At 41.7% G+C, this 27,873-nt stretch overlaps 1 protein-coding gene across 2 annotated transcripts; it reads right to left on the bottom strand.

Annotated features, from left to right (window-relative positions):
- Positions 1 to 668: 668 nt before the first annotated feature.
- Positions 669 to 27,120, bottom strand: LOC120315438. Of its 2 annotated transcripts, none has more exons than XM_039359767.1 (6): positions 26,797 to 27,120; positions 22,730 to 22,912; positions 18,895 to 19,134; positions 5,758 to 5,895; positions 3,565 to 3,684; positions 669 to 2,977 (listed from the first exon to the last, which is right to left on the bottom strand). In XM_039359767.1, the coding sequence occupies exons 1-6, from the start codon at positions 26,864 to 26,866 to the stop codon at positions 2,787 to 2,789; spliced, it is 942 nt and encodes a 313-aa protein (XP_039215701.1). In that variant the 5' UTR covers positions 26,867 to 27,120; the 3' UTR covers positions 669 to 2,786. The 2 variants fall into 2 exon arrangements, with proteins under 2 accessions (XP_039215701.1, XP_039215699.1); XM_039359765.1 differs by having other exon boundaries at positions 5,758 to 5,898; positions 26,797 to 27,113.
- Positions 27,121 to 27,873: the final 753 nt, after the last annotated feature.

The raw sequence follows: 27,873 nt of genomic DNA, 5'->3' as shown, positions 1-27,873 counted from the left end.
ACAATTAATAATAACATAAGGCTGTTTCATGGGGCCAAGACTGAAGATTAATCATGGTACAATCAGAGTTTTATTCACTGTGCTTAAGTACATTTAGCTTCTGATTCATTTATTGAGCAGGCAGTACAATTCTGCCAGTTAAAGAGAAGCAAGCAAAGGATTAAATATCAGTATGTCCCCTTGTTTTAAAATAGAAATTAGGTGCCGGTGTATTTAACAATGAAAGTTAGTGTAGAGTATTTGTTAAGGTGTTGGACTAGGACTGAAAGGACCCCAATTCAAGTTCATCATCAGCCCCTGGGTAATATTGAGACTCTTTTAACTCAACCTACTGTCTAATGCTTGTGGGGAAAGAATTGGTGAAAGGACTTTTATATATGTGCTGCCCTGAATTTCCAGATGGAAGACAGAATTTAAAGTTAACACATACAGTAACAGGGAATAAGCAGGAATAGGATTGTTGTCTATACTTAATTCCCAGGATTTTTTCTCTTCTCTGGGAAATGGAATAGTAAAATTAGACTGGCAAGAGAACCAGCTTTGAATTGCTGGAGGATAAAGGTCACTCCTGGTTTAGAGAAATGCCAAGATTGCTGAATATGCTGCCAGGTAAGAATTTTAGCCCACGTTGAAGAATAAGCAGGTAATAGAAAGAATCCAATTCCTCATTCTAGGTATATAAAACAATCTCTTTATTAATGAGGGACAGCATCATAAAAAAATCACCACAGTGTGAATACAGCTCAAAGCATTACAGAAGAATGGTTTTTCAGACATTGTATTATTGCAATGTAAAGGGGAAAAAAAATTAAGCAAAGCGGCAAGCTCTAGCTGTTCAACAGAATAGACAAAGCTACCTCATGCCTGGGTTTTCCTTGCATCTTCTCTAGTGTGGTAAAGATGCTCATTCAAAAAGCAGGAAGCATCTGTTTTATTGTCCAAGGGGCTTCTCTAGATATGGCTATCACCAGATTACTATCATTTTGATTTGTTACTTTTTCCTAATTGCTATTTTTATTGTATAATCCCCAATCAGCCTGGTCAAATCTACCTTAAAGCATTTAGGAAGATGAAAAAGAAAATCCTGCAACTATATGCAAGTGGTACAAAATACTTTACAATCAAGGTAACTATTATTATATGCCATGTTTATAAACCACATTTCTCTGAAAAAGAAAAAGCAAGGTTTGGATGGCAATAAAGTAGAAGAAAAAAACAGCTTTTTCTCCACCTCTTGTTTATTATTCTTAAAACCTTTCAGAGTACAATACTTTAAAGGGCATTTATAATAGATGCCAAAGCTGTATTTGTCATCACCAAATTGTTTGCTTGTTTTCTTTTTTTTAAGTGCACTGGATACACCTACAACCAGTTCATATTATAGTATACACTCCTGCAAAGTGTATTTATTTTTTTTATAGCAGGCTAAGCAGTTGGAAAAATTTTCTTCCCCAAAAGAAAGAGTTTTAAGCCTTCGTTTCAGTTTTTCATTAAATTAAGGTCTATGTCATTTAAAAAATAAAAGTTTTATTCTTTTTTTCCCTATGGCAAGGTCAGCATAAAATTGTTGCTGATTTAGACCAATAGCCAAGCATGTTCAGCATCATAGTTCCCAAAATGGTTGAGCTGATGCTTACAGGAAATACACAAGACAATATGGGAGCAAACACTTCTCCTGGTTTTGTCCTTCAGAAAATGGAAAATGGTTTTAGAAGCATGAAGCACTGGCCTTTTAAGCAGTTTGTAGCTACTGTAATTAGAAGTCCTATCTTATATAAACATGTTCACAAAGTTCCACAATAGGGCACCTTCTATAAACATTTCTCACATTCAACAAGATTCACAAGACAGATAAACTTAAAAGATATCTGTTCTTCATTTAAATAAAGATGAGCAAAATTATGAAAATATTGCTGAAAAACAGTCGGCTTAAAATGATAACACCATCTGTAAAAATGGTGATGAGGGAAATGCTCTGTTATTCTCTATCTGTTACTCACACGTTAAGAGCGAGAGTATGTATAGAAAAATACTTTTGCCTAATTCTCTTCAAATGTCCAAGAGAAATATATGATCAGAATCCTCACTCTCAGCATTACAAAACTGTGGTGAAAGGTTTTTTGTTCATAATACAGATAATTTTTGAAAGTTATGGGCTGAGGCAAATCTCTGGATCCCAAACACTGGTACATGGTCTACTGTTGAAACAGACCACTTTCCAGAAGACCCAAAATGTCATAGGCAGTTTGAGAACATCCTGTGTAACATAGCTATAGGAGTCTGCTGCTAACTCCTGGAACCAGTTTTGGGTCATGTAAACACTTAGCACAGAAGTAAATAGACATTATGTTTAATCACAAAAATCTGCAACAACTAAACATTTCAGCAAGGAAGCTTAAAACTTGCTCTAGAATTTTCTACAGAATTCTTGATTGTGATTTCAGTGTAAAAAGAGCTAGAATTCCTCAAAAGAATTTCGTCGTTTGTATGTCTACTTAGGTTGAACCAGGAATCTTGGGGATTGAAGGACAAATGTTGACTTGGAAGAGAAATTATTCCAGTTTGGGGGAAAGGGCATATGATATTTAGATTTCTCATATTTAATTCTATAAATGCCCTTAGAAGTAGGAACACAGCAGAAAACCACATTTGGGCTAATTTTAAATTATTTGTAGGCTTATGCTATTAGCAGGTAAGTAATTTATAAAGGACATTATATTATTCTGAGAAAGCTTGGAATGAAGAAGACCCAGTTCCCCGGACCTGGAGAAGGCAAAAGGAGGACATCAAGCATCAATGGGATCAGGAAAACAGTCATCTATAACTTCCTGAGCTGCGTTGTCAATTGTATCATCTTGGAACTCTGTTTCTGTCCCAACTTTCTCCTCTCTTCTGCATTCTGTCTTCACCTCGGGTCCCACTGAAGGATTTGGATCTTCCTTATGGTCTGGTTTGAAACTTTCACAGATTTGTGCACCTTTAAAAGAATGTCAGGAAAATTCATAAAGTATATAATTTAGTATTGTGTACATTTGCTTAAATCTTTAATCAAATCTTCACGTCACCTTGCTTTTCATTCTTGTAATGACACTAACATTAAAATGTAAGAACTGAGTTCTTGAACTTAAATGTGCTTATTTCTGGTGAAGCTGTTTATGGATTAGTTAAAGTCCATTTCTCTGAGGAAGTCTTCAGGAAATCATAGGAGATAACTGTTATTATTAACAAGGAAAATCTATATCAGTTTTACTTGACCTGATGTTGTGAGTAAGCATTTGATAAGTTTTGGCAAGTTTGCTTTATACCAACAATTGTTTAAAACAATACAGGTACATATAGAACAATCACTACATAGAAACTGTTCCAAGATTTCTTATTGCACTTGTAATAAGTGTAAAAGATTGGCTTACTTCAAAGGATATTGGAAAGAGATGCATTTCCATGGTTCATTACCATATCTCTTCTCAATGCCAAAGTAGACAATAGGGAAAACAGCTTTTAGAAACAACACAGGTACATTTAGCTTTCTGTTATATAATAACAACATTATGTCTCTGTACTTACTAGTATTGGCGGTACTATCAATAAGGACATCTGTAACTTCACAATGGTCTCCATTAGGAGGAGGATTTGGCCTTTCACTAGAAATGGCAGACATGGTTATGCCCTCATCCTTTTCATCTTCTGTAGAAAAGCACAATCAGAACCTGAAAACTGCAATTCATATGTGTCCTTTCATTCTTAATGTGGAACAGAGAGACGCTTCAGTCCTATATCCTACTTACAGTATATGGAAAGAAGCCTTAATGAGTTTTATGACAGCCATATTGTTGTCTTATTTATTTTATTTACTAAATTTGTTTACTGACCATCTCTCTGCAAGGCAACTCTGGGGGCTTACAACATCAAGATATATGTATGTATTTTATATATCAGGGTTTAATGAACCTTTGAGGGATGCTTTGAGCTGATGAAGGTTCAAATGAATATCCTCTGAAGCTGTTTTGTGAAGCAAAATAGTTTCTTTGCTTCTAAAAGTGAAACAGTGTGACCATACTCTTACATATCACTCTGTTTCAGAGACAATCTCTGCTTTTCCCATAATATTATGCTACAACACAGAGGAGAGCTGAGATTTTTTTTCCCTCTATTTTTGGCAAATGGTCCTGAGTATTCTTGGACGAGCTATGAGAATGCTTGTTCTCCAGCATGATTGGATGGAGAATCCACGGATGGGTTGTCTTAATCTATCTGCTCCAATTAGACTAAGTCTGAATCTTAGTACCGCCCCTGCTGTGCCAATTGCACCCCAGTTTTAGACTTAGTCTCTTTGCTCTAAAGATATGTTTTTTCTTCGCTCCTGGAGCAGAAGACTGCAGTAATTTCTCATTCACTTTGATTTAGACTAATTATTTCATTATTGATTATTTTATATATTTTAACCTGTTTTTCCAATTATCTGGAGTTCATTCCTCCTCAAGCCTGGCTGCCCGGCTGGGCTGACAGGCTCGGCACCTTCTACGTGCCCTTCCCTTTCAACTCAATTTAGAACTTTCACTTCGTGAATTAAACAGCTTTAAACAGCCGTTTTCACGATCCCCACCAGCCAGCTCTTCGTCGGAGGGCTCCGAATTTCAAACTGCCGCCCAGACGATCTCCCTCACAGTCAGCTGTTCGTCGGAGGATCCGTTTCACGAGACAAGCCTCGCTGACTTCCCAGGACTCCGGAGACGAGGGTAAGCTTACCGATCGTCAGGGGGGATCCGCAAGCGGCGACGCATGTCGTCAGGCCTGGAGGGATCATTTTAAGGTCCCTCGGCCACAGCAGACGTTATGAGCAAGGGGGGATCTGCAAACGAGCACAGAACTCACTCAGGCCTGGAGGCCTTATTTAGAGACCTCGGCCGAGTATTACAGCAAACTGCCGGCTATTTCAACAGCGCTGCCTAGCTGATCGTCTCATTTACCCTCAGCCGCATTAGGAGCCCAAGCGTTTCTTCGGAATGAGGGCTCATTGCAACTGAGGCTTCAGACCTCGCAGGCCTCCTCAACGGTCATTTTGGCGCACAGATGGTTGCAGCTGCCATTTTGAGGCAGCTTCGGCCGCCATTTTGAACAGCCACTGAGGTCTAACTGCCTGCAGGAACATTCCAAACGGCAGTTTTTGACGAGTTTGCAGCTGCGGCCGCCTCTTCCAGACTATTTGGCAACTTCTTTGATGAAGATCACCCTTTGGTGAATGCTGTGAAGGACACTCTGTTTATAATACACAGCTTGGTAAGTGGTCTGAGGAGGTAAACAACATGTGTTCAGCAGCATTCACCAAAGATAATGTCTTCCACAAAAATATCTGCTAAGAGCCATGGTGGTATAGTGGTTAGAATGCAGTATTGCAGGCTAACTCGCTGCTCGCTCCAGGAGTTCGATTCTGAGTGGCCTTGACTCAGCCTTCCATCCTTCGGAGGTCAGTAAAATGGGGACCCAGATTGCTGAGGGCAATTTGGTGACTCCGTAAACTGCTTAGAGAGGGTTATAAAGCACTGTGAAGCAGTATATAAGTCTAACTGCTATTGCTATTGCTAGTTATTTGCCAATTTGTCAAAGGATAATAATAAATAATAAATAAATGAAAAAACTCTTTCCCTCTATTTTTCTTTTCTGATTTTGTTCGTGATTTTGTTTAAATCCTTGTTTTCAAGTAAGCATACATGGGGCTCCTTGTGAAACACTACAACAAAGAGAAAATGCATTACTTACCCACAGGGACCCGAACGAAGTTGTGTTTGGTTTTCATGCAGCAGCATGTGATCAATGAGGCTGTGATAGCTAGCAAAACTGCTCCACCTCCACAGGCTGTCAGGACATACAGGAAGAGTGGATGCTGCAGCAGATCCCCTGCTAGAAAGAAAGAGATGGCCTTCAGCAGTTGAAAAAGTAGAAGAAATGAGTGCTTGTTTTCTAAACATCCAAACTAGAACTGATGTCAAATGCATCTTGACACTAAAAAAGGCAGAGTTTTATTTTTTTAGTGTTTAAATATATACATCGAAATATTACAAAATGAAAAAGATTCACAAAACATATGTCTCTTATGCCTTAAATAAAAATTAGTGCTATGTACCTATTCATGCCAAGTTCCACAACACTGAGATCTATTTGTTTATTTATTTTATTTTTCACATTTCTGAACTGGCCATCTCCCTCAAAGAGGGACTCTGAGTGATGAAAGAAGGACTTTGGGTGGTGATTTACAATTAGTGGCCAGAATAAAACATATGAATATACACAGAACTAGTTTTTTATTAGTTTTCCAAAAGGAATTCTGGACTGTAAAATACTTTTCTGGAAAAAGAGAGGACTCAGAATGTAGTCAAATCTATCAATTTCTTCTTAAATAGATGCTATTATATTCAAAACAAGTTTTTTTATTAAATTTAAATAAATTAAACAAAATTATATATAACAGGCAGACAACAAATATATATTTGATATAATATAATCATGTGTTATAGCAACTCCCTTTATTTCACGTATTAATTTTATACTGGAAACTCACTGCTTTTTATAGATGTTTCTGCATTTTTCATTATATGTGAAATGTTTGGAAACCAATTAGATAATAATGGACATGAATATTGCTTTTGTAGTTGCCTTCCTGCTGACCTATAATCATCTGGAAGTGAGCCAGCAAACAAATTAAATAATAATAATAAAACAACTGGAGCACCACTTGAACACCATTGCCATTGATAAATTCGCTATTAGTCAATTGCAAATGGAAGGGACCTTGGAGATCCAACCCCCTGCTCAGGCAGGAAACTCTATACCATTTCGGACAAATGGCTGTCAAGTCTCTTCTTAAAAGCTTCCAGTGTTGGAGCATTCACCGCTTCTGGAGGCAGGTTGTTCACTGGTTAATTGTTCCAAGTGTCAGGAAGTTTCTCCTTAGTTCTAAGTTGCTTCTCTCCTTGATTAGTTTCCATCCATTGCTTCTTGTCCTGCCTTCAGGTGCTGTGGAAAATAGCTTGACTCCCTCTTCTTTGTGGGAGCCCCTGAGATAGTGGAAGACTGCTATCATGTCCTCCCTTGTCCTTAAATAAACTCACCTTTTTTATAAAGCTGAGTAAGCTTTGAACTGCTTGAATCCACTTGAAGAATGTTTTTTTAGAGATTTGGATTGTATATATTCTAATTTATATGCTTAACCCATAGGACTAATTTTATTTTATTTATAAGAGTTGTGGGGACGTATAAAAGGAGGCCTGTGTGCCTTTACTCATTGTTGGAGTTTGAAAGAAGCACAATAAAGAGCTGTTCCAGAAACATGTATTCTTCATTCGCCATCGCTCCCAGGACTTAACACTGGTGACAAAGGTGGGATTTAACAAGGAAAGCTAGAAGGAAGCTTTAAGACTTACCCAAAAGAAGTCCTGGAAGGGAAAAGGCATTAAATTCAACAGCTATCCTGCCAATACAGTGTCGCTGGAGGGTGAGTTTGGCTGAGAGACCCTTTCCCTGCAGAAGCAAGTAGTGTAGCATGTACTACAATGGTGAAAATCGGCCACTTGTCAGAATTTGACGTCGCACACCCGGAACGATGGGAATCATACATTGCAAGAATAGAGAACTATTTTAGGGTTAATCAAGTTTGTGAAGATGGGCTGAAGGCTGCCACGTTGCTGTGTGTATGTGGCCAAGAGACTTTTGAAATTGCTAAAAACCTCATGGCTTCTGCTTCACTGGAAGGTGTAACGTACACAGACCTAAAGAAACTTCTAAAAGAACATTTTCAGCCCAAGCTGTCCGTCATTGCATGGAGGCACACGTTTGAACAACGAGATCAGAGAGCAGGAGAATCTGCTAAGGGCTTTATCGCAGCATTGAGGCGAGCAACTAGACTGTGTGAATTTAAAGATTTAGAGGAAAGACTGCGTGATTGTTTTGTGTGTGGACTGAGAAATAGAGACTTACAGCAAAAGATCTTCGCGAAAGAAGACATTTCATTCCAAGATGCTCTACGAGAAGTTACAGCAGAGGAAGCAACAGGCGGAGCAGTAAAAAACATGCGGCCCAACAGAAGCCATCCAGAGACTGTTGCTGTCCACCAGGAGAACATGCATGAAGATTCGGAAGAGGTTCCCGAAGATGAGGTGAATAAGCTTTACCAGGCAGCCGGAAGGAGACAGAGAGATTGCACAGAAAAGGCTTCAATAACTTCACAATGCTTCGGATGCAGAGGACGCTACAGAAGAGCAGACTGCCGGTTCCGGTTCGCCATTTGCAGGGCATGTGGAAGGCAAGGCCACATTGCAGCTGTATGTCTGAGTTGTCAGAAGGTACAACCTAAAGAAGAATTGCATCTGAAAGGTACCAAGGTCCCCAGCCAAAATAGGGTGGGTTTCTGCGCAATACGCAGAAGTATTCTGAGGACAGGCACACATAAACCCCTAAAAAAGAAGTTGTCCCTTAAAGTAAAGTTGCAAGGGGTTCCCTTATCCATGGAATTGGACACTGGTTCTGCTCTCTCCATTATTTCCCTCAACACATTCAGGAAGATTTGCAGCAGCAGTGGCCTTCAAGTGAAACTCAGGCCATCCACTGTGATACTTACAGACTTTCAGAATTCTAAGGTATGTGTTAAGGGGGAGGCCACCCTTAAGGTACAGTACAAGGATTTTGAGGGTCCTTTAGATATGTTGGTTGTTGGGGGTGAACGTGCAAGTCTTATTGGACTCAATTGGTTTGAGGCTCTGGAAATCCAGGTCACGGGGCTACACCATTTGCAAACGCCTAGCCTTGCAAAAGTCTGCAAGGAATTTGCAGATGTGTTTAGCTCTGAGTTTGGAACCTACAAGGGGCCTCCAGTTTCACTACGATTAGATCCATGCATAGCACCCATTGGGGTCAAGCCTAGGAGAGTTCCGTTTGCACTTAAAAACAAGATTGATGCTGGACAAATTGCTCCAGCAGGGTATTCTAGAGCCTGTAGATTCAAGTCCTTGGGAAACCCCCATAGTAACACCTTTAAAGGCTAATGGGGACATTAAAGGCTAATGGGGACATTACAAGCTAATGGGGACTACAAGTGCACACTAAACAAGGCACTACAGCAACATGCTTATCCAGTACCTGTAGTAAGTCACATTCTGGCTTCCCTAAAGGGGGGGCAGATTTTTGCGAAGCTTGACCTGGCACAGGCCTGTCAACAGTTGCCTGTTGATGAGGCAGCTGCTGAGGCTCAGACAATTGTGACTCATAGAGGAGCTTTTAAAGTGAAGAGATTGCAATTTGGGGTAAATGTAGCCCCTGGCATTTTCCAGAGTATTATGGAGAACATACTGAGAGGTATTCCAGGAGTCTGTCCATATTTTGATGATGTCCTCATTGCAGGAGAATCACCTGAAAACTTGGCTGAGAAATTAAGGGCTGTCTTGCTTCATTTTAGGGAAGCAGGTCTCAAATTAAAAAAGGACAAGTGTAAGAAAGGAGTCAATTCTACTGACTTTTGGGGATTCAGGATAGATGCTCAAGGTATCCACCCTTCTGAAGCTAAATTAAAGGCCATTCAGCAGGCCCCAAGCCCTAAGTCTAAAGGGGAACTACAAGCCTTTTGGGGGCTACTAAATTTTTACCATGCCTTTCTGCCAAACAAAGCTGCTATAGCTGAGCCATTGCACAGGCTCTTAGACAAACAAGCCTGTTGGCAGTGGACTAAGGTCCATGAAAAAAAGTTTCAATGAGGTTAAGGCCTTGCTTACTTCTAATGCTGTACTGGCTCACTTCAATGAGCAATTGCCTGTTTGCATTGCCTGCGATGCTTCTCCATATGGAGTGGGGGCAGTTCTTAGCCATCTGTTGGCTGATGGGACACAGATCCCTGTAGCATATTACTCCAGAATCTTGTCTTCTGCTGAGCGCAACTATGCTCAGATTGACAGGGAGGCGCTGGCTATTGTGGCTGGCATTAAGAAGTGTTAGAAGGGGTAATCTACTCAGAGCATCAGCATGACCCATTTCCTTTCCAGGCTTGTAAATTAAAGAGTAGTCATATGCTGACAGGAAAATGGACCAACGCAGCATACGAGGAGCCTGATCCTGCTCCAGCCATTAATATTCTGTCCATTCAAGAGCTGCCTGAGTCTCCCCTCAATGCAAGGGATGTGGCTGCTGAAACTGCCACGGACCACACGCTCACACGCGTTCTGTCACGCGTGGCTGACAGATGTCCTGATACTGAGTTTCAGAGTTTCTGGCAAAGAAGACATGAGTTGTCCAGTTTTAAGGGTTGTCTGCTATGGGGAAGTAGGGTAGTAATCCCTACCTCACTGAGGACTAGAATGCTGCATTCTTTACATGAGGGACACTCTGGCATAGTCAGGATGAAGGTGCTTGCGCACAGCCTTTTGTGGTGGCCTGGCCTCGATAAAACCATTGAGGCTCAAGTGCATGAGTGCCATGTGTGCCAACAGTCCCAGCCTGAAATGCCTCAGGCCCCAGTTCATAGATGGGAGGAAACTCACACCTCATGGTCCAGGGTACATATAGATTACGCTGGGCCCTTTTAGGGGCAATTCTTCTTGGTTGTTGTTGATAGCCATTCTAAGTGGCTAGAGGTTGTTCCTGTGTCCTCCACTACTGCTGCCAAGACTATCCAGGTGCTGAGAAATATTTTTGCAACTCATGGCCTTCCAGATGTTCTCGTTTCAGACAATGGTCCTCAATTCACCTCTTCTGAGTTCCAGGTTTTCCTCCAGGCCAACATGATCCGCCATGCAACGTCTGCTCCTTTATTTATTTTATTTATTTATTTAATTTTATTTATATGCCGCCCAATCCCAAAGGACTCAGGGTGGCGTACAAAGTTAAAACAATCATCTAAGAATAAAACAATAAAATAATACAATCATACCGCAAGTCCGATCATATCCCGGCCTCCCCCGGGGACATCAGCCCCAGGCCTGCTGGAACAGGAGAGTTTTAACGGCTTTCTTAAAGGTCGGCAGGGTGGGAGTAGTTCGAACCTCAGGGGGAAGTTGATTCCACCAGGTCGGAGCCACCACAGAAAAGGCCCTTCCCCGAGGGCCCGCCAGCCGACATTGTCTGGCCAACGGAACCTGAAGGAGGCCCAATCTATGGGACCTCACCGGTCTCTGGGAACTGTGCGGCAGTATGCGGTCCTGTAAGTAACCTGGCCCTATGCCATGAAGGGCTTTAAAGGTGATAACTAACACCTTGAATTGCATCCGGAGACCCACAGGAAGCCAGTGCAGCTCGTGGAGGATAGGTGACACATGGGCGTACCTTGGCGCGCCCACAATCGCTCTCGCGGCTGCATTCTGGACCAACTGCAGCCTCCGAACTCTCTTCAAGGGTAGCCCCATGTAGAGCGCATTACAGTAATCCAGTCTTGAGGTGACAAGGGCATGAGTGACTGTGAGTAAAGCCTCTCGGTCCAGATAAGGCCGCAACTGGTGCACCAGGCGAACCTGGGCAAAGGTCCCCCTGGCCACAGCCGATAGATGTTGTTCCAAATTTAGCTGTGAGTCCAGGAGGACACCCAAGTTGCGTGCCTGCACTGAGGGAGGTAAATTTGCCTCCCCCAGGACTAATGATGGACCATCCAGTTGACCTTTGGGAGGCAAGACCTAGAGCCACTCGGTCTTGTCAGGGTTGAGTCTAAGCCTGTTCACCCCCATCCAGACCCTCACATCTTCCAGGCACCGGCACATCACGTCGACTGCTTCACTGAAAGGACACGGGGTGGAGATATATAATTGGGTATCATCCGCGTACTGATGATACCTCACCCCGTGTCGCCGAATGATCTCACCCAGCGGTTTCATGTAGATGTTAAAAAGGAGGGGGGACAGGACCGAGCCCTGAGGCACCCCATGATCGAGGCGCCTAGGGGTCGATCTCTGTCCACCCGCCAACACCGACTGCGACCTGTCAGAGAGGTAGGAGGAGAACCACCGCAATACGGTGCCGCCCACCCCCACCTCTCCGAGACGACGCAGAAGGATACCATGGTCGATGGTATCGAAAGCCGCTGAGAGGTCAAGAAGCACCAGGATAGAGGAATGACCCTTATCCCGGGCTCGCCAGAGGTCATCGGTCAGTGCGACCAAAGCAGTCTCAGTGCTGTAGCCGGGCCTGAAACCAGATTGAAAAGGGTCCAGATAATTAGTTTCATCCAAGGATCGCAAGAGTTGGGACGCCACCACCTTCTCTACAACCTTCCCCACAAAGGGGAGGTTGGAGACAGGACGAAAGTTCTTCAAAACAACTGGGTCCAGGGAAGGCTTCTTGAGGAGGGGCCTCACCACCGCTTCCTTTAAAGGTTGTGGGAAAGACCCCTCCATCAAGGAGGCATTGATTATTGCCTGGAGCCAGCCTCGTGTCACCTCCCTACTGGCAGAAACCAGCCAGGAGGGGCACGGGTCCAATAAACAGGTGGCGGCATTCATTGCCCTCACGGCCTTGTCCACTTCATCAGGGGTCACAGGCTCAAACTCGCTCCAGATAACATGACTAAGACCAGCCCCTGGCAACTCGGCTGGCACTGCCCAATCGGAGTCCAGGTCTCTCTGAATCTGAGCGATTTTGTCCGAAAGAAACTGAACAAACTCCTCAGCTCTCCCCTGCAACGGTTCCTCCGCCTCCTCCACTTTAAGAAGGGAGCGGGTCACCCTAAACAAGGCGGCCGGGCGAGATTCTGTGGACGCAATAAGTGCGGAAAAGTGAACACGCTTTGCCGCCCTTATCACCACTAAATAAGTCCTAAGATAGGCTCTTAATAGTGATCGGTCAGATTCAGAGTTATTGGCCCTCCAACATCACTCTAGACATCTCTTGTGGCGCTTCATCTCCCAGAGCTCCTCAGTAAACCAAGGTGCCCTCCAGGGACCACCACTACAGAGAGGTCGCAAAGGCGCAATTCGATCCAGGGCCCCGGATGCTGCCTCATTCCAGGCCGCAACCAGGGACCCGGACAAGTTGTGGACAAGAGAGTCAGGTATTTCCCCAAGCTCCTCCTGGAACCGATCTGGGTCCATTAGGCGCCTGGGGCAGAACCACCTAGTCGGCTCTCTCTCCCTGCAATGGGGGAGTGATGCTCTGAAGTCCAGCCTCAATAGGAAATGATCTGTCCATGACAAGGGCGAGATCTCTATTCCCCTTAATTCCAGATCATGTCTCCATTGCCACGAGAGAAACACAAGGTCGAGTGTGTGACCACTCCTATGAGTCGGATCCTGGATTACCTGGGTCAGGTCCATGGTTGCCATGGAAGCCATGAACTCCTGCGCTGCCTCTGAACGTTCGCCGAGTGATGGTAGGTTAAAGTCCCCCAGTACCATAAGTCTGGGGAACTCCACCGCCAACCCGGCTACTGACTCCAGCAACGCAGGCAGGGCTGTTGCAACGCAGCTGGGAGGTAGGTACGTCAGCAGCAAGCCCAACTGAACCCGTTAACCCAACTTCAACAGGAGGGACTCACACCCAACAACCTCCGGGGCAGGAATTCCACGAGGACTCAAGGACTTCCGAGCGATGACTGCCACTCCCCCACCCCTGCCCTGATGTTGAGGCTGATGAAGCATCACAAACCCATCCGGGCACATCTCCAAGAGGGAAACACCCCCCTTAGGGCCCAGCCAGGTTTTGGTTATACATGCCAGGTCCAATATTAAATCACGGACAAGGGGGGCTTTGTTGACAACGGACCTGGCATTAAGCAACAGCAGCCTACAACTAGGGCCCTGTACTCCCCTGTCACCAGTACTACAGGATGAGCCTTTTGAGGTGCTGGAACAAGGAATCTCTCTAATATAGCGAGTCCTCGTTCCCCAAAGATGGCCTGCCCCTCGGCTCCCGCCATATCTGCCCATCCCAGTCATAACTGGGATGCTCCGACCTTCTCCCCTCCCTGGAGTACCCCCACCCTCACCAGCCTTCTCCCTTCCTGACCGAACTAGCTTCCATACAGACCAAGCCCAAGGGTAAGTCCTGCCCCCCCACTTTTGCTATTGCACTCAGCAGAGGGGGTACCAGGCTCCGCCCCCGAGTCCACCATTCTCATACCCCAAACACTCAATACACATTCACACTCAATTTATATACATAAAAATAAAAATATTCACGCCCTAAATACAATAATAAAATTTATACATAATAGGGCCACCATTCATCTACATATATACACATACCCACAACAAACATTCTCTAAAAAATATTGCTCCTCTGTGTCCCATGCTGGTCCAATGTGGCCGGCTAGGTGATCATTAGGTACTTGTCTTGGGGCAGCCCGTACTTGGCCTTATGCTCCTCAAAGAGCTGGGTCAACTTCTCCAAGTACCTCTCGTGCAGCTCATCAATAGCTTCTCCGGATATCCAAAAATTGTGTAAAGTCAATCCAGCCACGGCGGGACTGTAATTCGTCTTCTTCCATGGGGTGCCAGTGTAGGCCGGCTCCTCCGGCCTGCTCGACAGCCTCCCCAAGGGCCCGTTCCCCAACGCGGTGGGACCCAGCAACAGCGTACAATTGAAGCTGAAGGTGCTAGCCTTGTTGTCACGCTTCCTCTTGTTGTTGGCCGTTACCGCAGCGGCGGCAGTTGCCGCCAAGACAGCGGGCGAAGTCACGCAGGGAGCCCAGGTCACCGGAGAAGGTCCCGCCGCAGAGCCTGAGGAAAACGACGAGGCGGCGGCGATGATAGCGGAGAAGAAGGAAAAGGAAGCCACACACGGGGCAGTGAGGGTTGGCTGAGTGCCAGGCCGGATTGCCCAGGTGGGCGGCTGCGGCGAGGCCTGCTGCCGCAGGGGAGGCTGAACGGAATGGCTGAACGTATGGTGCACACCACCAAGGATGCCCTTAAGAAACTGACTTATGGTGACTGGTATCACAGGTTAGCAGCCTTTCTTCTTGCACAGCACACCACACCTTGCACTGCCACTGGAAAGAGCCTGGCTGAACTTCGTTGGGGTTGCCGGCTCATTACTAAGTTGGACAGACTGCACCCGGACCAGGTGGCATCTCAAGGGTCGCATACACGGCCACCAAGTTGTCTGCAAGTGGGTGCTCCTGTTTGGACCAGAAATTACGGGCCTGGTCACCCGTGGGTATCTGCTGCCATCTGCAATATCTCTGGGTCTCTGTCCTATGAAGTGTCCCTGGAAGACAGCCGCATTCTTCGGCGGCACATAGATCAGCTGCATAAAAGGCTGGAGTCTCACCCTTCCCCTCCTGGCTCTGCTCTGAGGGGAGAGGAAGGTTATAGAATACATTCTGAAGATCAATGTCAGAGTCAGTGCCGGCAGCTGAGGAGATCGTTGATCCCCCATTCTGAGATTCCGCAAGTGCTCCAAACAAGAATTTATGGGGCAGAGAACTACGCTACACACCAAGACGCACTCCAGCCAGGGAGTCACCCCAGGGGCATCCACATATTCCATACAGAAACAGTAACACTCCAGACAAGGAGGATAACTGGGGGTATTCACAGAACTCACAGAACACGCAAGAACTGGCAACCCAGCCAGGAAGCAGGTTCAATTCTGCAACTGCTTCCAAAAGGAGGTCCTATGTAAGGGGCGCAAGCAGAGAGGCCTCTCCTGACTCTGTCACCTCAAGCCTGACCTTGGGGTCCACCAAATACTGGGGCCCCTTACACACACCTTTTTCACAGGGCACATCCGAAAAAGGTCACTGGCTCAAAGACATAGGTTCTCAGGAACCATCCAGAGTAGTTCTGGAATCCTCAGCCAACTCAGAAGGGTGGGAGAGTGCAGCTGTTCTCACAGAGCCTGGGGAAAACTCTGGCATTTTTGCTGGTATGTCCTATCAGGGGTCACCTGCAAAACCTGTGCATAAAAGTCCTGGTCTAGCAAGCCCATCAGACGGGCTGGTAGGCCAGGTGCCATTAAGGTCAAGTCCTGGTCTGTCCAGTTGAGCAGGGGAGCTGTCAGGCCAGGCACCCTCCCTCATCCTGCAAAGGTCTCAACGAGTTAAGCCCCCTCCTAAACACCTAGATGAGTATGTAAGTTTCTTGTCAGCATAAGAACAGTACAAGTCTTGGGTGGGGAGATGGAACCTAAGTGGGTAGTGACAGAACCCGCGAAGCACACATTAGAGAGGCATGGCTGGCTGGGGAATTCTGGGAGTTGAAGTCCACAAGTCTTAAAGTTGCCAAGGTTGGGGACCCCTGATCTAAACCTCCCCTCCCCAGACAGAGAGGCAGATCCTAGATGCCCAAACTGGGACAGGACTTTCAGAGTATGGATTCTTCCCAATCGGGTACCAGATGAGGATGATACATAGTTGTGATATAAACTTTGTCTTCAAAGATTAGCAAGAGTAGGAAGAATGCACATATGTGTGTCTATGCTTGTGTGTATGTGTATGCATTAGGGCAGAAACTATTTCCCTTGGTAGGACTGATATGCTGTATTCCAGATCTTTGAATCATAAAGTTGTCATGATCATAATGTGACAGAATACCTTCAGCTCAACAGCACTGAGTTGAATGTTCAAGGCATGATCATTTCCTTAGCTCTAACATATTATTTTTATAAAATATCTGCAAATATTAGCAGTTGTAGAAACACCTCCTTAAGCATAGTTAGACAAAATATACTTTAATGTTTATACCCTATATATAATTAATGAATTTATATATATATATATTCTGAGGTTTTCGCGGGTGTTTGTATGTAGGTCTTTGGTTGTTCGGGTTTTCTCCCGCGTAAAATTGGAAGTGTCTTGGCGACGTTTCGACGAAGTCCCATTCGTCATCTTCAGGCTGGTGTCTTCAGCTTCGTGCTTCGAGCAGCAATGTGTGGTCTTAGCTGTTTCTTCCTTTTAACTGCCAGTGGGGGTATGAACTGATTGGGTGGGAGCTTGGCTGTGTTCTGATTGGGTGGAGGTGTGTTCTGATTGGTTAGGGGCGTGGCTGTGCTCTGATTGGGGGGGTTGGCTGTGCTCTGATTGGCTGGCTGGGGGGGCTTGGCTGTGCTCTGATTGGCTGGGGGAGTGTTCTGTTTGGTTGTGCTCAGGTTAGTCTGAGTTGCAGAGGGGTTTAAGATTTTGAGCTGCCTTGCTATTTTTTTGGCTTCGCGTTCGTGGTTGTGCCTCCTCTTCATGGAGGGTGTCAGTTTGCTTCATGTTTGGATTGGAGGGGTTTAAAGTGGCTAATGATGCAGCTGTGGTCTGGCTTCTGGTTTGTGGTCGTGCCTCATCATCGGTGTGGCTTTGGGTTTGTTTTTTGCGTTTGGATTAATTTCTGTCAATGTTTTGTCAGAGCTGCTATCTGCAAATAGTTGTGCGTGGCTTTGATATTTATGATTCAGTAACAGCTGCACAATACCCTCATAAACAATTATTTTGCTCTTTTGGACCTGGCAAACTTATAGTGATATAGCATAAACTATAGAAATCACTCAGTGTTAGTTCAAATACAGCCATACCTGCTTGACTATTTTTATACATAACCCAAGATGGTGAATGTTGTGTCCTGGGCCTGATGAGGAAACTCAGCAGGCCCAGAAATTTTGCAAATGGTCCTGGGCAATCTAAAAGCTGCCCGGGACCAGACTGGCTGGCGCCGGACTATTGTGCATGCGCAAGGCACGAAGAAAGAAGGATTCCTATTGGCTGGACTGCCTGGGCATTGGAAAACTATAAAAGGCCTGCATGCCCGTTTTGCAGTTGCTTGGAGTGGAGTTAAGAAACTTGATTATGATGTGTCATGCTTCAATGCCTTGAATCCCGAAATACAAAAGTGAACATACATAATAGTCCTTCCTCTTCCTATTTTCTATACAACAAAAATCCTGTGGTGTAGGTTGGGCTGAGAGACAGGGACTGGCCCAAAGACACTCAGCTGGCTTTGATGCCTAAGGCAAGACTAGATATCCTAGATTCCCAGTTTCTAGCCAAGTACCTTAACCATTAGACCAGTTCAGACTCACTCTTTCTGTGTATTTGCATTAACAGCCAGGTATTTTATTTTCTGTTATAGATGTTGAAAAATGAGGTTTCAGAGCAATCAGTGAGTCCACATGCTACAGCTGGGAGGTTTTGGTAGGGCACGAGGCATTATTAACTGTTTGTTTAAACAGTCTGATATAGAATATACCAATGAAAAGCAAACTATTTTGTCTGAATTATGTATAATTATCATCTTTACAATTATCCATAATTTTCAGGTTCTAGAATATGTATTTTAAGAGTACAGAAAGCTGCCTTATACTAAATTTGACCTTTGATCTAGGTAGCTTGCTTAATCTACATCAGTTCATTTCAATTCCTCAATCTTAGGTCTTTTTCCTCCAGCTTTTCTTGAAGTTCTTAGGGATTGAAACTTAGACCTTCCATATGCAAAGTGTGTGCATAATCATTGCTCTGTAATTTATAATACAGATTCCTGGTATTTCAGTGCATTTGGCACCTAACCAAATTGCAATGGATTTGCTCATATTCACATCAGATCCAAAGAGCCATTGATGCAGCCTCCTTCTCTCTCTCCCCCTCCCCTTCTCTTACATCCAAACTATGACTCCGGAAAATAAATACAAATGCATAAACTGCAGTAGCCAGATCCAGCCTTAGGTTTGGAATAAAGGATGAATTACATAGGAACTACATGCTAGAGGATTTTGAGTTTAGAAAAGCTGGGATAGGGAGTGATTGCTGGTATTGATATTACATCATTATTCTGGCATGATCATATCTAATGGGTTCATGTACTTTGCATCTGCATTGAATATACTGTATTTGTGTATTTTTTTCCTCCTGAAGTATATATTAGAAGAGAGCACAATCTGTTTATCTAAATAGCTATATTTATCCATATAGCATTTTGAACTCCAATAAGAGAAGTTAGATAAAATATAACTTACCATTGTCACATCTTATTTCAACAGGAGAACTCTTACAATGATTTCCTCTTTGGCAAACGTACTTGCCACCTTTATCTTTTTCCAAGGTAATTATAGTGCCATTATCCTTGATACAAGCATCACTTATAGGATTTCCATTCAGGGTCCAGAGAACATTGTCATTGAATTGTCCACCTGTTTCACAGAACAGACTGATTTTTCCACTAGGCAGACAATGAATATGAACAGTTGGAAGCACATCTAAGTGGTAGGATGTCAACAGTCAGAAGGGAGACAAAAATCAATAAGATATGTCAATAATGTTGTGTGAAATATAGAAAATATAATAAAATAAATAAAAACCAGTCTGGTTTAGGGTCCATAGGAAAATATATGAGAACTTTACTCTGGGTAGTTTTACAAATAAGAAACTTATGTACCAACAAAAATTTTACCACATTCATTTTTATATTTAAAAGTTGTACGATTTTCCCCTGACATGTGACATGCCTCCTGATGTGTGGTATATCTCTTTATTCAAAATCACTCAACACCTAATTATTACACTTTTCACAAAACTTATATCAACTTCTTCAGATGGAAAAACAACAATTACATATACTACTTGGTAAATCACCATAGATCTTTTCTGTTCTTTGCTTCCTGAAAAAAAGTAGCTTATAAAAATATTTCTTTTTATACAAGTTATTTAGGGGAAAAATGAAATCTAGAAACATCATAAAATAAATCACTCAATACAATATTTCCAAATATACCATAGTATTTAGTTAAATATGAAATGACACTGCAATGAAGGTATAATACAGATAGTCCCCAGGTTATGAAAATTTGTTCAGTAACCTTCGAAAATTATGACTGCATTGAAGAAATGGTACTTATGACCTGTCCTCAGATTTTCAGCTATCACAGTATCTCTGCAGAGATCACTCACAACTGCAATATTACAGTAAGCTGTGTCTCTGCTGTCTTTTAACAAGGAAATTTAATGGGGAAGCTGGCTGGAAGTCAGATGTTGTGGCTACATGAGGTCCTCATTTAATGACCTGCATGGTCTTTGTATAACAAAATCAACCAGGGCTGCTGCATGGTCCCATACTATTTAGGGATGGCAATTCCAATCCTCATTTCCATTGTAAACTAGCTGTAATTGAACCTCAGTTAGCCAAATGGCAAAATATACAAAATTGAGTTTTTGAAAGACACTTATGCCTAAAATTATATCCATGACATTCTTGAACTGTTCACAGCTCATACACTAACACTGAAGAGAAGGGTAATTAGGTTCTCTCCACACCGAACATTCTCCTAGTCATTGGGTTTCTGCAGCTCTACCGAATTCAGAACAATTCTGCAGAATTTTATTTGATCTGGGATGTAAGCAGTTTCTGGTTGATGAGAACTTCCCATATCATCCTGCCTCACTTGAAGCCAAGGCACTATGGCTCCTAAACACCATTTCATTCATTTTTAAATTAAATGACCAATGTTGCCTCCCAGTGAAAACAAACACAATGAGATACTGAAAAAGATTTGAAGGGAGATGGGGAATGAGAGATATGTGGAAACTAAATTTTATGCCCCGCCTATATTGGTGGAGCACTGAGTGTTGCAAGGAAGGCATTGTTGAGAAAACTGAAGAGTGTGTGATGTTCCTCCTACTTCACCCTGCATCTGTTCTCTGCATCTCTGACTTGTCAGCCAGGCTATTTTTGGACACAAGTTAGCAGGTTTTTTTTTTTTTTTTAAGCAATAGACCCATGTTCAGAAATAGCCTGACTGACAGGTCAAAGACAAGGAGGAAGTATTGTGAGAGGCCCCTGGGTGTTCCTTTCTCCCTCTTTCATGCCTGTGACTGTCAACTGAATTAACAGACATAAAGGTAGAGCATAAGGGAAAAGATAAATAATGAGTAGAGTCTATTCTTGACTGCCAGAGAACGGCAGAGCTGCCAGCAAATGGCCATTCCTGCAGGATTTGGAAATAGCAGGTTAAATTGGCACAAAAGACACACACGCGCCAGCAAAGTAATAAATACAGTAAAAGTATGGCCACAGGAAACACCTTGTCAACAGAACTAATACAAAAACTAAAGCACTCATTCGTGATAGAACCTGGCTGTCTTTCCTGGTTTAAACTGATTTTTGCTCCGTTCAGGTCTAGCACTTTCTCAAAACAGCACTAAAATGCATGTATATAAGAAGCCTGGACAGGCATTACATACTGTAAGTGGATGGTTCAAAAGCCAGATGTCCCAGCTCATCTGTACACAAGGCCAAAATGAGCATAGAAGGCAATGGCCAGCCACTGCACAGAAGGGACTATGACTGAAGCAGCATAAAGTGGCCAAGGGGAGTGGGACAAATTCCCTTAACTCCTCCATCAACCACATGCTCATTGAAGCACACTGGATTGTGTACAGAACAGAAATTGTGCCATGACAGAAGGAAATACACTACTGAGAAACTAAAGATAAATTGAACTGCATCACTATGGGCTCAGGATGAATGAAGGCAATGTTATGAGGAAATGTATATAAATATTTATAAAAGAAATGGATAAAAATATTCTTGACAATATTAGGGAGACATAAGAAATGAACCTCATCATTCAAATGTAATAATCAAAGGTATGGCATGGGCCTTTTAAACAATCATAAGGAAGAACTATGTAAGCAGAAACAGAAGAGATGGTGCTTGAATAAAAAGCCTCTCCTTTTCACAGTTTGTTTCCCAGATGCCTGAGGGATTTTTTTCCAAATATTTCTTTGTCTCGCTTGTCATAGGAATACTTTTGTCAAAAATTCTCTTGTACGGTGTTAGTTTTGTTTAGTAAATAAGATGGGCATATTTATGGGAGCATTCCATTCGATTCCTGTTCGAATAAAAATATGAGCAGAATAAAAATATGAGCAAAAAACATTGAAAAATACAAATGTGTGGTTAGAGAAAGAAGATTGCATTTTGGTGACAACAGAAATTTCATCTTTATAATTTAAATCTTCACTATGTGTGCAACTGTGTATCCAGATTGCACATTCAGTGCTATCCCTATGTTGAAGGAGTTAAGAGTGATGCTTGTTCTGTGCAATTCTAAAAAGTAAATGCTGTTCTGAGAATTCTTCTTCCTTTAAAGTATATTATATCATACTTGAATTAAAGAAAGAAGTGTTATCATTTGTAATAATCCAGGGTTAGACTTGTATATTCACAAAGTTGGAGGAGACATAGTATACTCATAAATATAGCATGAGTAAAGAGTATTTTCATTGTTCCAAATCTGTTGATTTGTGCCAAAAAATATTTATTTATTATTTATTTATTTTAAGTTCTATGCCCTCCATTTCACAGTCAAGTGAAATGTGTAATGACTAAAACATTTTTGTTGCTTGTTAGACAGAAACTAGGATGACAAAACCCCATAATCTTTCTAGGATGAACTATATACTTTTAATTTCAGTCCAAATTATTTTAGGTTCATAGTAAAACCAATAATGTGAAATGTCAGTAATATGCTCCAGTCATTATTTAGTAAGTCTATATGGCATCTGGTAGGTGAACATAAAGATAGTTGAAGTTGTGACTGATGTTCAGAAGACCTACTAATAATATGCCACATGAGGTGATGATGAATGCTAGGTCAATACAAACTATGTTCTCTGTCCTCTAGCCTTTAGTCTCCACTGTATTAAACTCAGATTCAGGTTTGTTTAACTGTAGATCAGGGCTTAAGATTAGATGCTTAACTGAAGTAAACAAGTTTAAGACATCAGTGCATTAGGAATTGCAATGAAGTTCTTAGATTTTGCCATTGTTGACCCCAAAATCAGAATACTTACCACATATACAAAGAAAGGAAGTCTCATTTCCAAGGCACTTTCTTTCCTCATCCTTCAAGCATATTGGTTTGTCACAGGTGTGCACACAATTTTGGTCTCCTTTCACTGGCTGAGCATACTGTGATTCTTGTGGTTCTGAGGAATTATTCTGAGAGGTTAAATTATTGGCAGCACAAACCTTGCCTGTGATAAAAACAAAACGAAACACATTCATCACTGAACTACAATATTCTGGTTTTGAGGATTGTATATGTATCTGGCTTTATAATGGTGAAAACAGAAAAAACCTTGGCACAGAGGTGAGTATATCAATAGACTGTTAGAAAAAGTAGTATTATAACTGAGAATGAAAATGAAATGCACAAAAAAATCTACATCACTAACAGAGAAAAAATAGTGAATATATTAGAAATATTATAATGATTAAAATAATATGATTAAAGAAAACACTTACAGAAAAGGATGCATCAATAACATAATAACATAACATTAATTTAATCCTAACATTTATGTTTAAATCCTATTTGTTTGTTTGTTTGTTTGTATCCCACCTTTATTATGTTTACAAATAACCCAAAGCAACAAACATATCAACACACCTTCCTCTTCTTATTTTCCCAATAACAATACTCTGTGAGGTGGGTTGGACTGAGAGAGACTGGCCCAAATAGCTTTCATGGCTAAGTGGGACTTGAACTTATGGTCCCCTGATTTCTAGCTTGGTACTTTAACCACTAGACCAAATTGGCTCTTATATATCACCATTTTGTCTCATCTGGCCATTTTTAGAACAGAGATTTTTCACTCAAGATCTGATCATCTCACATTCTCACGTTTGGACTACAGCAATGTGCTCTAAGTGGGACTGGCCTTGAAGAGCATTTGTAAGCTACAACTGGTCCAGAGTGCAGAGGTGCAGGCTGTTCTTGGGTGGCCCATGATATACCACTGCTCTGTGACCTGCACTGACTGCCAGTTTGCTTCTGGGTGCAATTTAAAGCAGGGCTTTTCAACCAGTGGTATGGATACCAGCTGTGGTACATTGGCACCTGGCAGGTGGTACGCGACCATCCTAAAAAAATAATGGGGGAGGGGAATGAGCTGAACTGATGGCAGCACTGCACAAGTCTGAGTGAGAGATGGCTGGAGCTGCAGGGCTGTCAAGGCTCAGAGGAAGCGCCAGGATTAGCGCCAGGCTCCAGCTGGAGCTTGGCACTGATCCTGATGCTTCTGCTGAGCCCTGAAGAAGTACCAATCATCTGGAAAGCAGCACTGATCCTGGTGCTTCTGCTGAGCCCAAAAGAAGCGATGATCAGCTGGAATGTTGCAGCATCTTCAGGGTCTTGTGATTTACATTCAGATGCTTGGCAACTGATTCATATTTATGATGGTCACAGTGTCCCAGGGTTATGTGAAGTGACCAAAACCTGCTGCAACCACCCAGCAGATGGGGGGGAATAAAAACCAAACCCCCCTCCTGCTGCCAATCCTCAACAGAAATGTTCACAACAATGAAAACCTCGGACAAGAGGAAGAGCGCCACCGGGTGGACACGCAGGTATCTTGCTCGGCTGTGGCTTGAGAGGGCACTTTTTTCAGTGCCATTGTAACTTCAAACAGTCATTAAGTAAACTGTTGTAAGTCAAGGACTACCTGTACTTTATCACTTTTTTCCTTTTTTTGGGGGGTCATCAAGTTTTTGACACCTTGCTAGGTGACTGGTGGTACTCAGATATTGCCATATCCTAAAAGTGGTACAATGGGTGAAAAGGTTGAAAAGCCCTGATTTAAAGGGTTGGTTATTACTTTTAAAGCCCTGCATCACATTGGTCCAGGTGACTTGAGGAACCATCTCATCTGATGGATCAAGTCCACCCATGCTGACAGAGAGGGGGCATGCTGTGGGCCTGTCAGGGAATTTCAGCTGGTGGGTGCAGGAGAAGAGCCTTCTCTGCCATGGCCCATGCTCTTTGGGACATCTTGGCCCGTGAGGTAAGATTGGCTCCCACCATTCTGACTGTCCATAAGGGTCTGAAGAGCTGCCTCTGCCCATTGTCTTGGGGCCCCAACAGGAGAGTATCACACTGGAGGTGGTTGATGATTTAAGAGAAGATCCCTCCTCTTCTCCTCCCATGCATCCTGCTCACTCCTGCCTTTCCTATAACCCTTTACTCTGGATTGTAATCATATTTTTATTGCTTTTAGAAATATTTATCTTTTATGTTTTTATTGCTTTTAATATTGTAAGCCACCCAGATTCACTTCAAAGTGAGATGGGGAACGAACAAATTTAATAAAATAAATAAAAATGGTACTCAGGCTTGATAGACTCAAGGTTCTTAATGAGATGGCAGACTCCCTGTTTTAGGAATATAGTTCAACATCAAATTGACATTTTGCCATATAATTTGAAACCAAAAGAAGGCTGAAGTTGGGCACAATCAAATTATAAATTAAGAAACATTTCTTACAACATGAATACATACATACAGAAAATCTGGCATCCAACCTTTTTTAAACTTGCTTTGAGAGTTTTGAAAGAGTATTTTCTGGTAAATTGATGTTTATTCATGCCTAGACCTCTTGATTCTCCAAAACTCAAAATCCTCATTTTTCACTTCACAATTCACATAATATATATACACGCACATATACACAAATATTAATGAAATATACACATAATCAATTTTAATCTAATTCTCAAGCAAATGTTGTTAGGTGAGTCATACTCAACACACAATCTGTCAACATCTTTCAATCAACTACTATATTAGCAACCAACTGATTTAAAACATCAATTCTTTAGTTAACCCAAGTATTCCATTAAAACATCTTTCCTGCTGCTTTCAGAGTGGGTTCTACAATCATTCCAAAACAAATAGACATCAAAACTAAAGTCAAATTATATAGTTAAAATCCTGATAGGTTAAGTCTATCAACATCAAAGGATAGTCCCAGATAGCCAAGGATATCCTGAGGGCTTAAGCTTGCTATAAAAACATTTAATTAACTCAACTGTCTTTATATCATACAAATTGGCAGTGGAGAAAAGAAGTATCATTGTGATTCCTAATATAAAAGTTCATAGTCTTATTCTTTTCAGAACAGATTTAAAGTTTCTTCATATTGCTTCTCTCAGTTCACATGTTTACCTCATCAAAATCCAGGGAAACAGGGTTTAACTGTTAGAATATATATATATATTCATCTATATCTATATCTGAAAACTTTAATAAATTACAGCAGATGAATTGACAGATCTAAGATTTAAACAAGAATACTTGCTAATGTACTACTAAAAACAAAACTATAACCTATATATCACTCTTACCTGAGTAAATATTTAAAATTTGAAATATATTATTTGTCTGCTTATTTGTGGAATTAAATAGGCCTTATATTGTCATTTGTACTGAATACAGGTGTATATAATTATATTGTGACTTTAAAAATTAGGAACTGTTTGTTCACAGTTTTACACTAACAGACATAATAAACCAGTGAGAGAAATAACTTCCATTATTTAATAAAAATATAAATAAGAACATAACCAACACATGTACATCTGAATTTGTAATATTCTTTATAATATATAGCCACTGACTCTAGAATCATGAATGAGCATGTAAATAGATCTGGTGTTTCAAATTAAAAAAAAATTCAGTATGATAAAACCTTGAAATCTATTTTCAAAACTACTTACAACTGGCCTAAGTGACTTGGGATGATTTTTTTTTTAGCATATTGAATCAGGACATATTGAGAAAAGAGAAGGAAACCTAAACATTAAGGTGTTTAACTTCCCTTTTTACCCACTGTATTATATGCAAAGCCCTTCAATCAGTTTTATTTTTATTATAAATGCAGTAAGTAAAAGAACATGATAAATATAGTTCATGACAAAAAATAGATTTAATTATCCTTTTTATGCTTTGATGATGATGATGAGATCAAGATTTTGCTGAGATTTGTTGATACCTTTAAAAAAGGGGTAAGGGTCCATACAAAAGCACCATTTCCATTCAGATAGGCATCGTGCTAATTTTATAAAATAAAGTTTGACTTACCACTAATAATGGTCAGGATCATCAACATGCATGGCAGGGAAAATGAAAAACTGAAATCCATTTTAAACATCTTCTTGCACTGTATGCTGAGAAGATCTAGCTTTGCTGTTAAACCAATGTACTACTCAGGATATGATGTCAGAAGCAGTAACAAAAAATGAAATAAAAAAAAAGGAACGAATACTGGAAGGATCCAAGATTAATGTAGAATCAAAATAGAATGGAAGGTTGTTTGGTTGACTGACCTCATGCTATAGCCACATTAGCAAGATGATCTATTTCAATGGCCATATACGCAGGAAGTGGGGTGTGTAGGAGTAAATTCAGAAGATGAGATGAAATAGTAATCTAAGCACGACCATCTTTGCCTACAGGTCAAAGCTAAGAAAAAGAAAACCAAAGCAAATTATGACATTACAACAGTTTCCTGTTTTTAAGTCTTCTTAAATATATGAAGCGAATAATGATGGATTTAAAAAAAAAGTATCATCCAGCTAAAGTCACTAAATGACTAGAAACAGTGAATAAAGCTAGTTGCAAACACTGTGTGCAAAATTCTATTTACTTATCCATATTATACTGCATCTGAGGTCAGCCAATATATTCTAAACATGAAGGAGAACTGATATTTATGTTCCACATCTATAGAAAGGAAGCCAATAGGGAAAGGTTAAAATGCATAAAGTTATTTATAAAGAATATTACTAGTCACAGCTGAAATCTATAGCCTTCCAAATGTGGTTGGTCCCCAGTTCCTTATCATCTCCAGCAAACATAAATCATGACAAAGGAAGATGGCAAATGTCACACATCTGAGGTTTCATATATATATATCCATAAGAAACAATATTTCTTATGAAATATTAAAATTAATCTATTATTGTCTTTTAGCAATCTAACAAACTGAGAACAAAAATAACGACTGGTTTGTAGAGGTAGAACTTGCTTAGCAATAACTTCAGGTAGTGACTGTTTGAGGTTATGTCAGTGATGAAGAAGTAACTTTGTAACTAATGCTTGTTTTTGCAACTTTCACAGCATCTCTCCCTCAGTCACGTGCTCACCATTACAGTCAGT

The sequence above is a fragment of the Crotalus tigris genome, unplaced genomic scaffold (genome assembly GCF_016545835.1).
Source record: "Crotalus tigris isolate CLP2741 ecotype Arizona unplaced genomic scaffold, ASM1654583v1 scf7180000019120.420415, whole genome shotgun sequence".
NCBI classification, from domain to species: domain Eukaryota; kingdom Metazoa; phylum Chordata; class Lepidosauria; order Squamata; family Viperidae; genus Crotalus; species Crotalus tigris.
The sequence above is the reverse complement of the archived record's forward strand: the minus strand, read 5'-3'. Positions and strand labels throughout refer to the sequence as shown.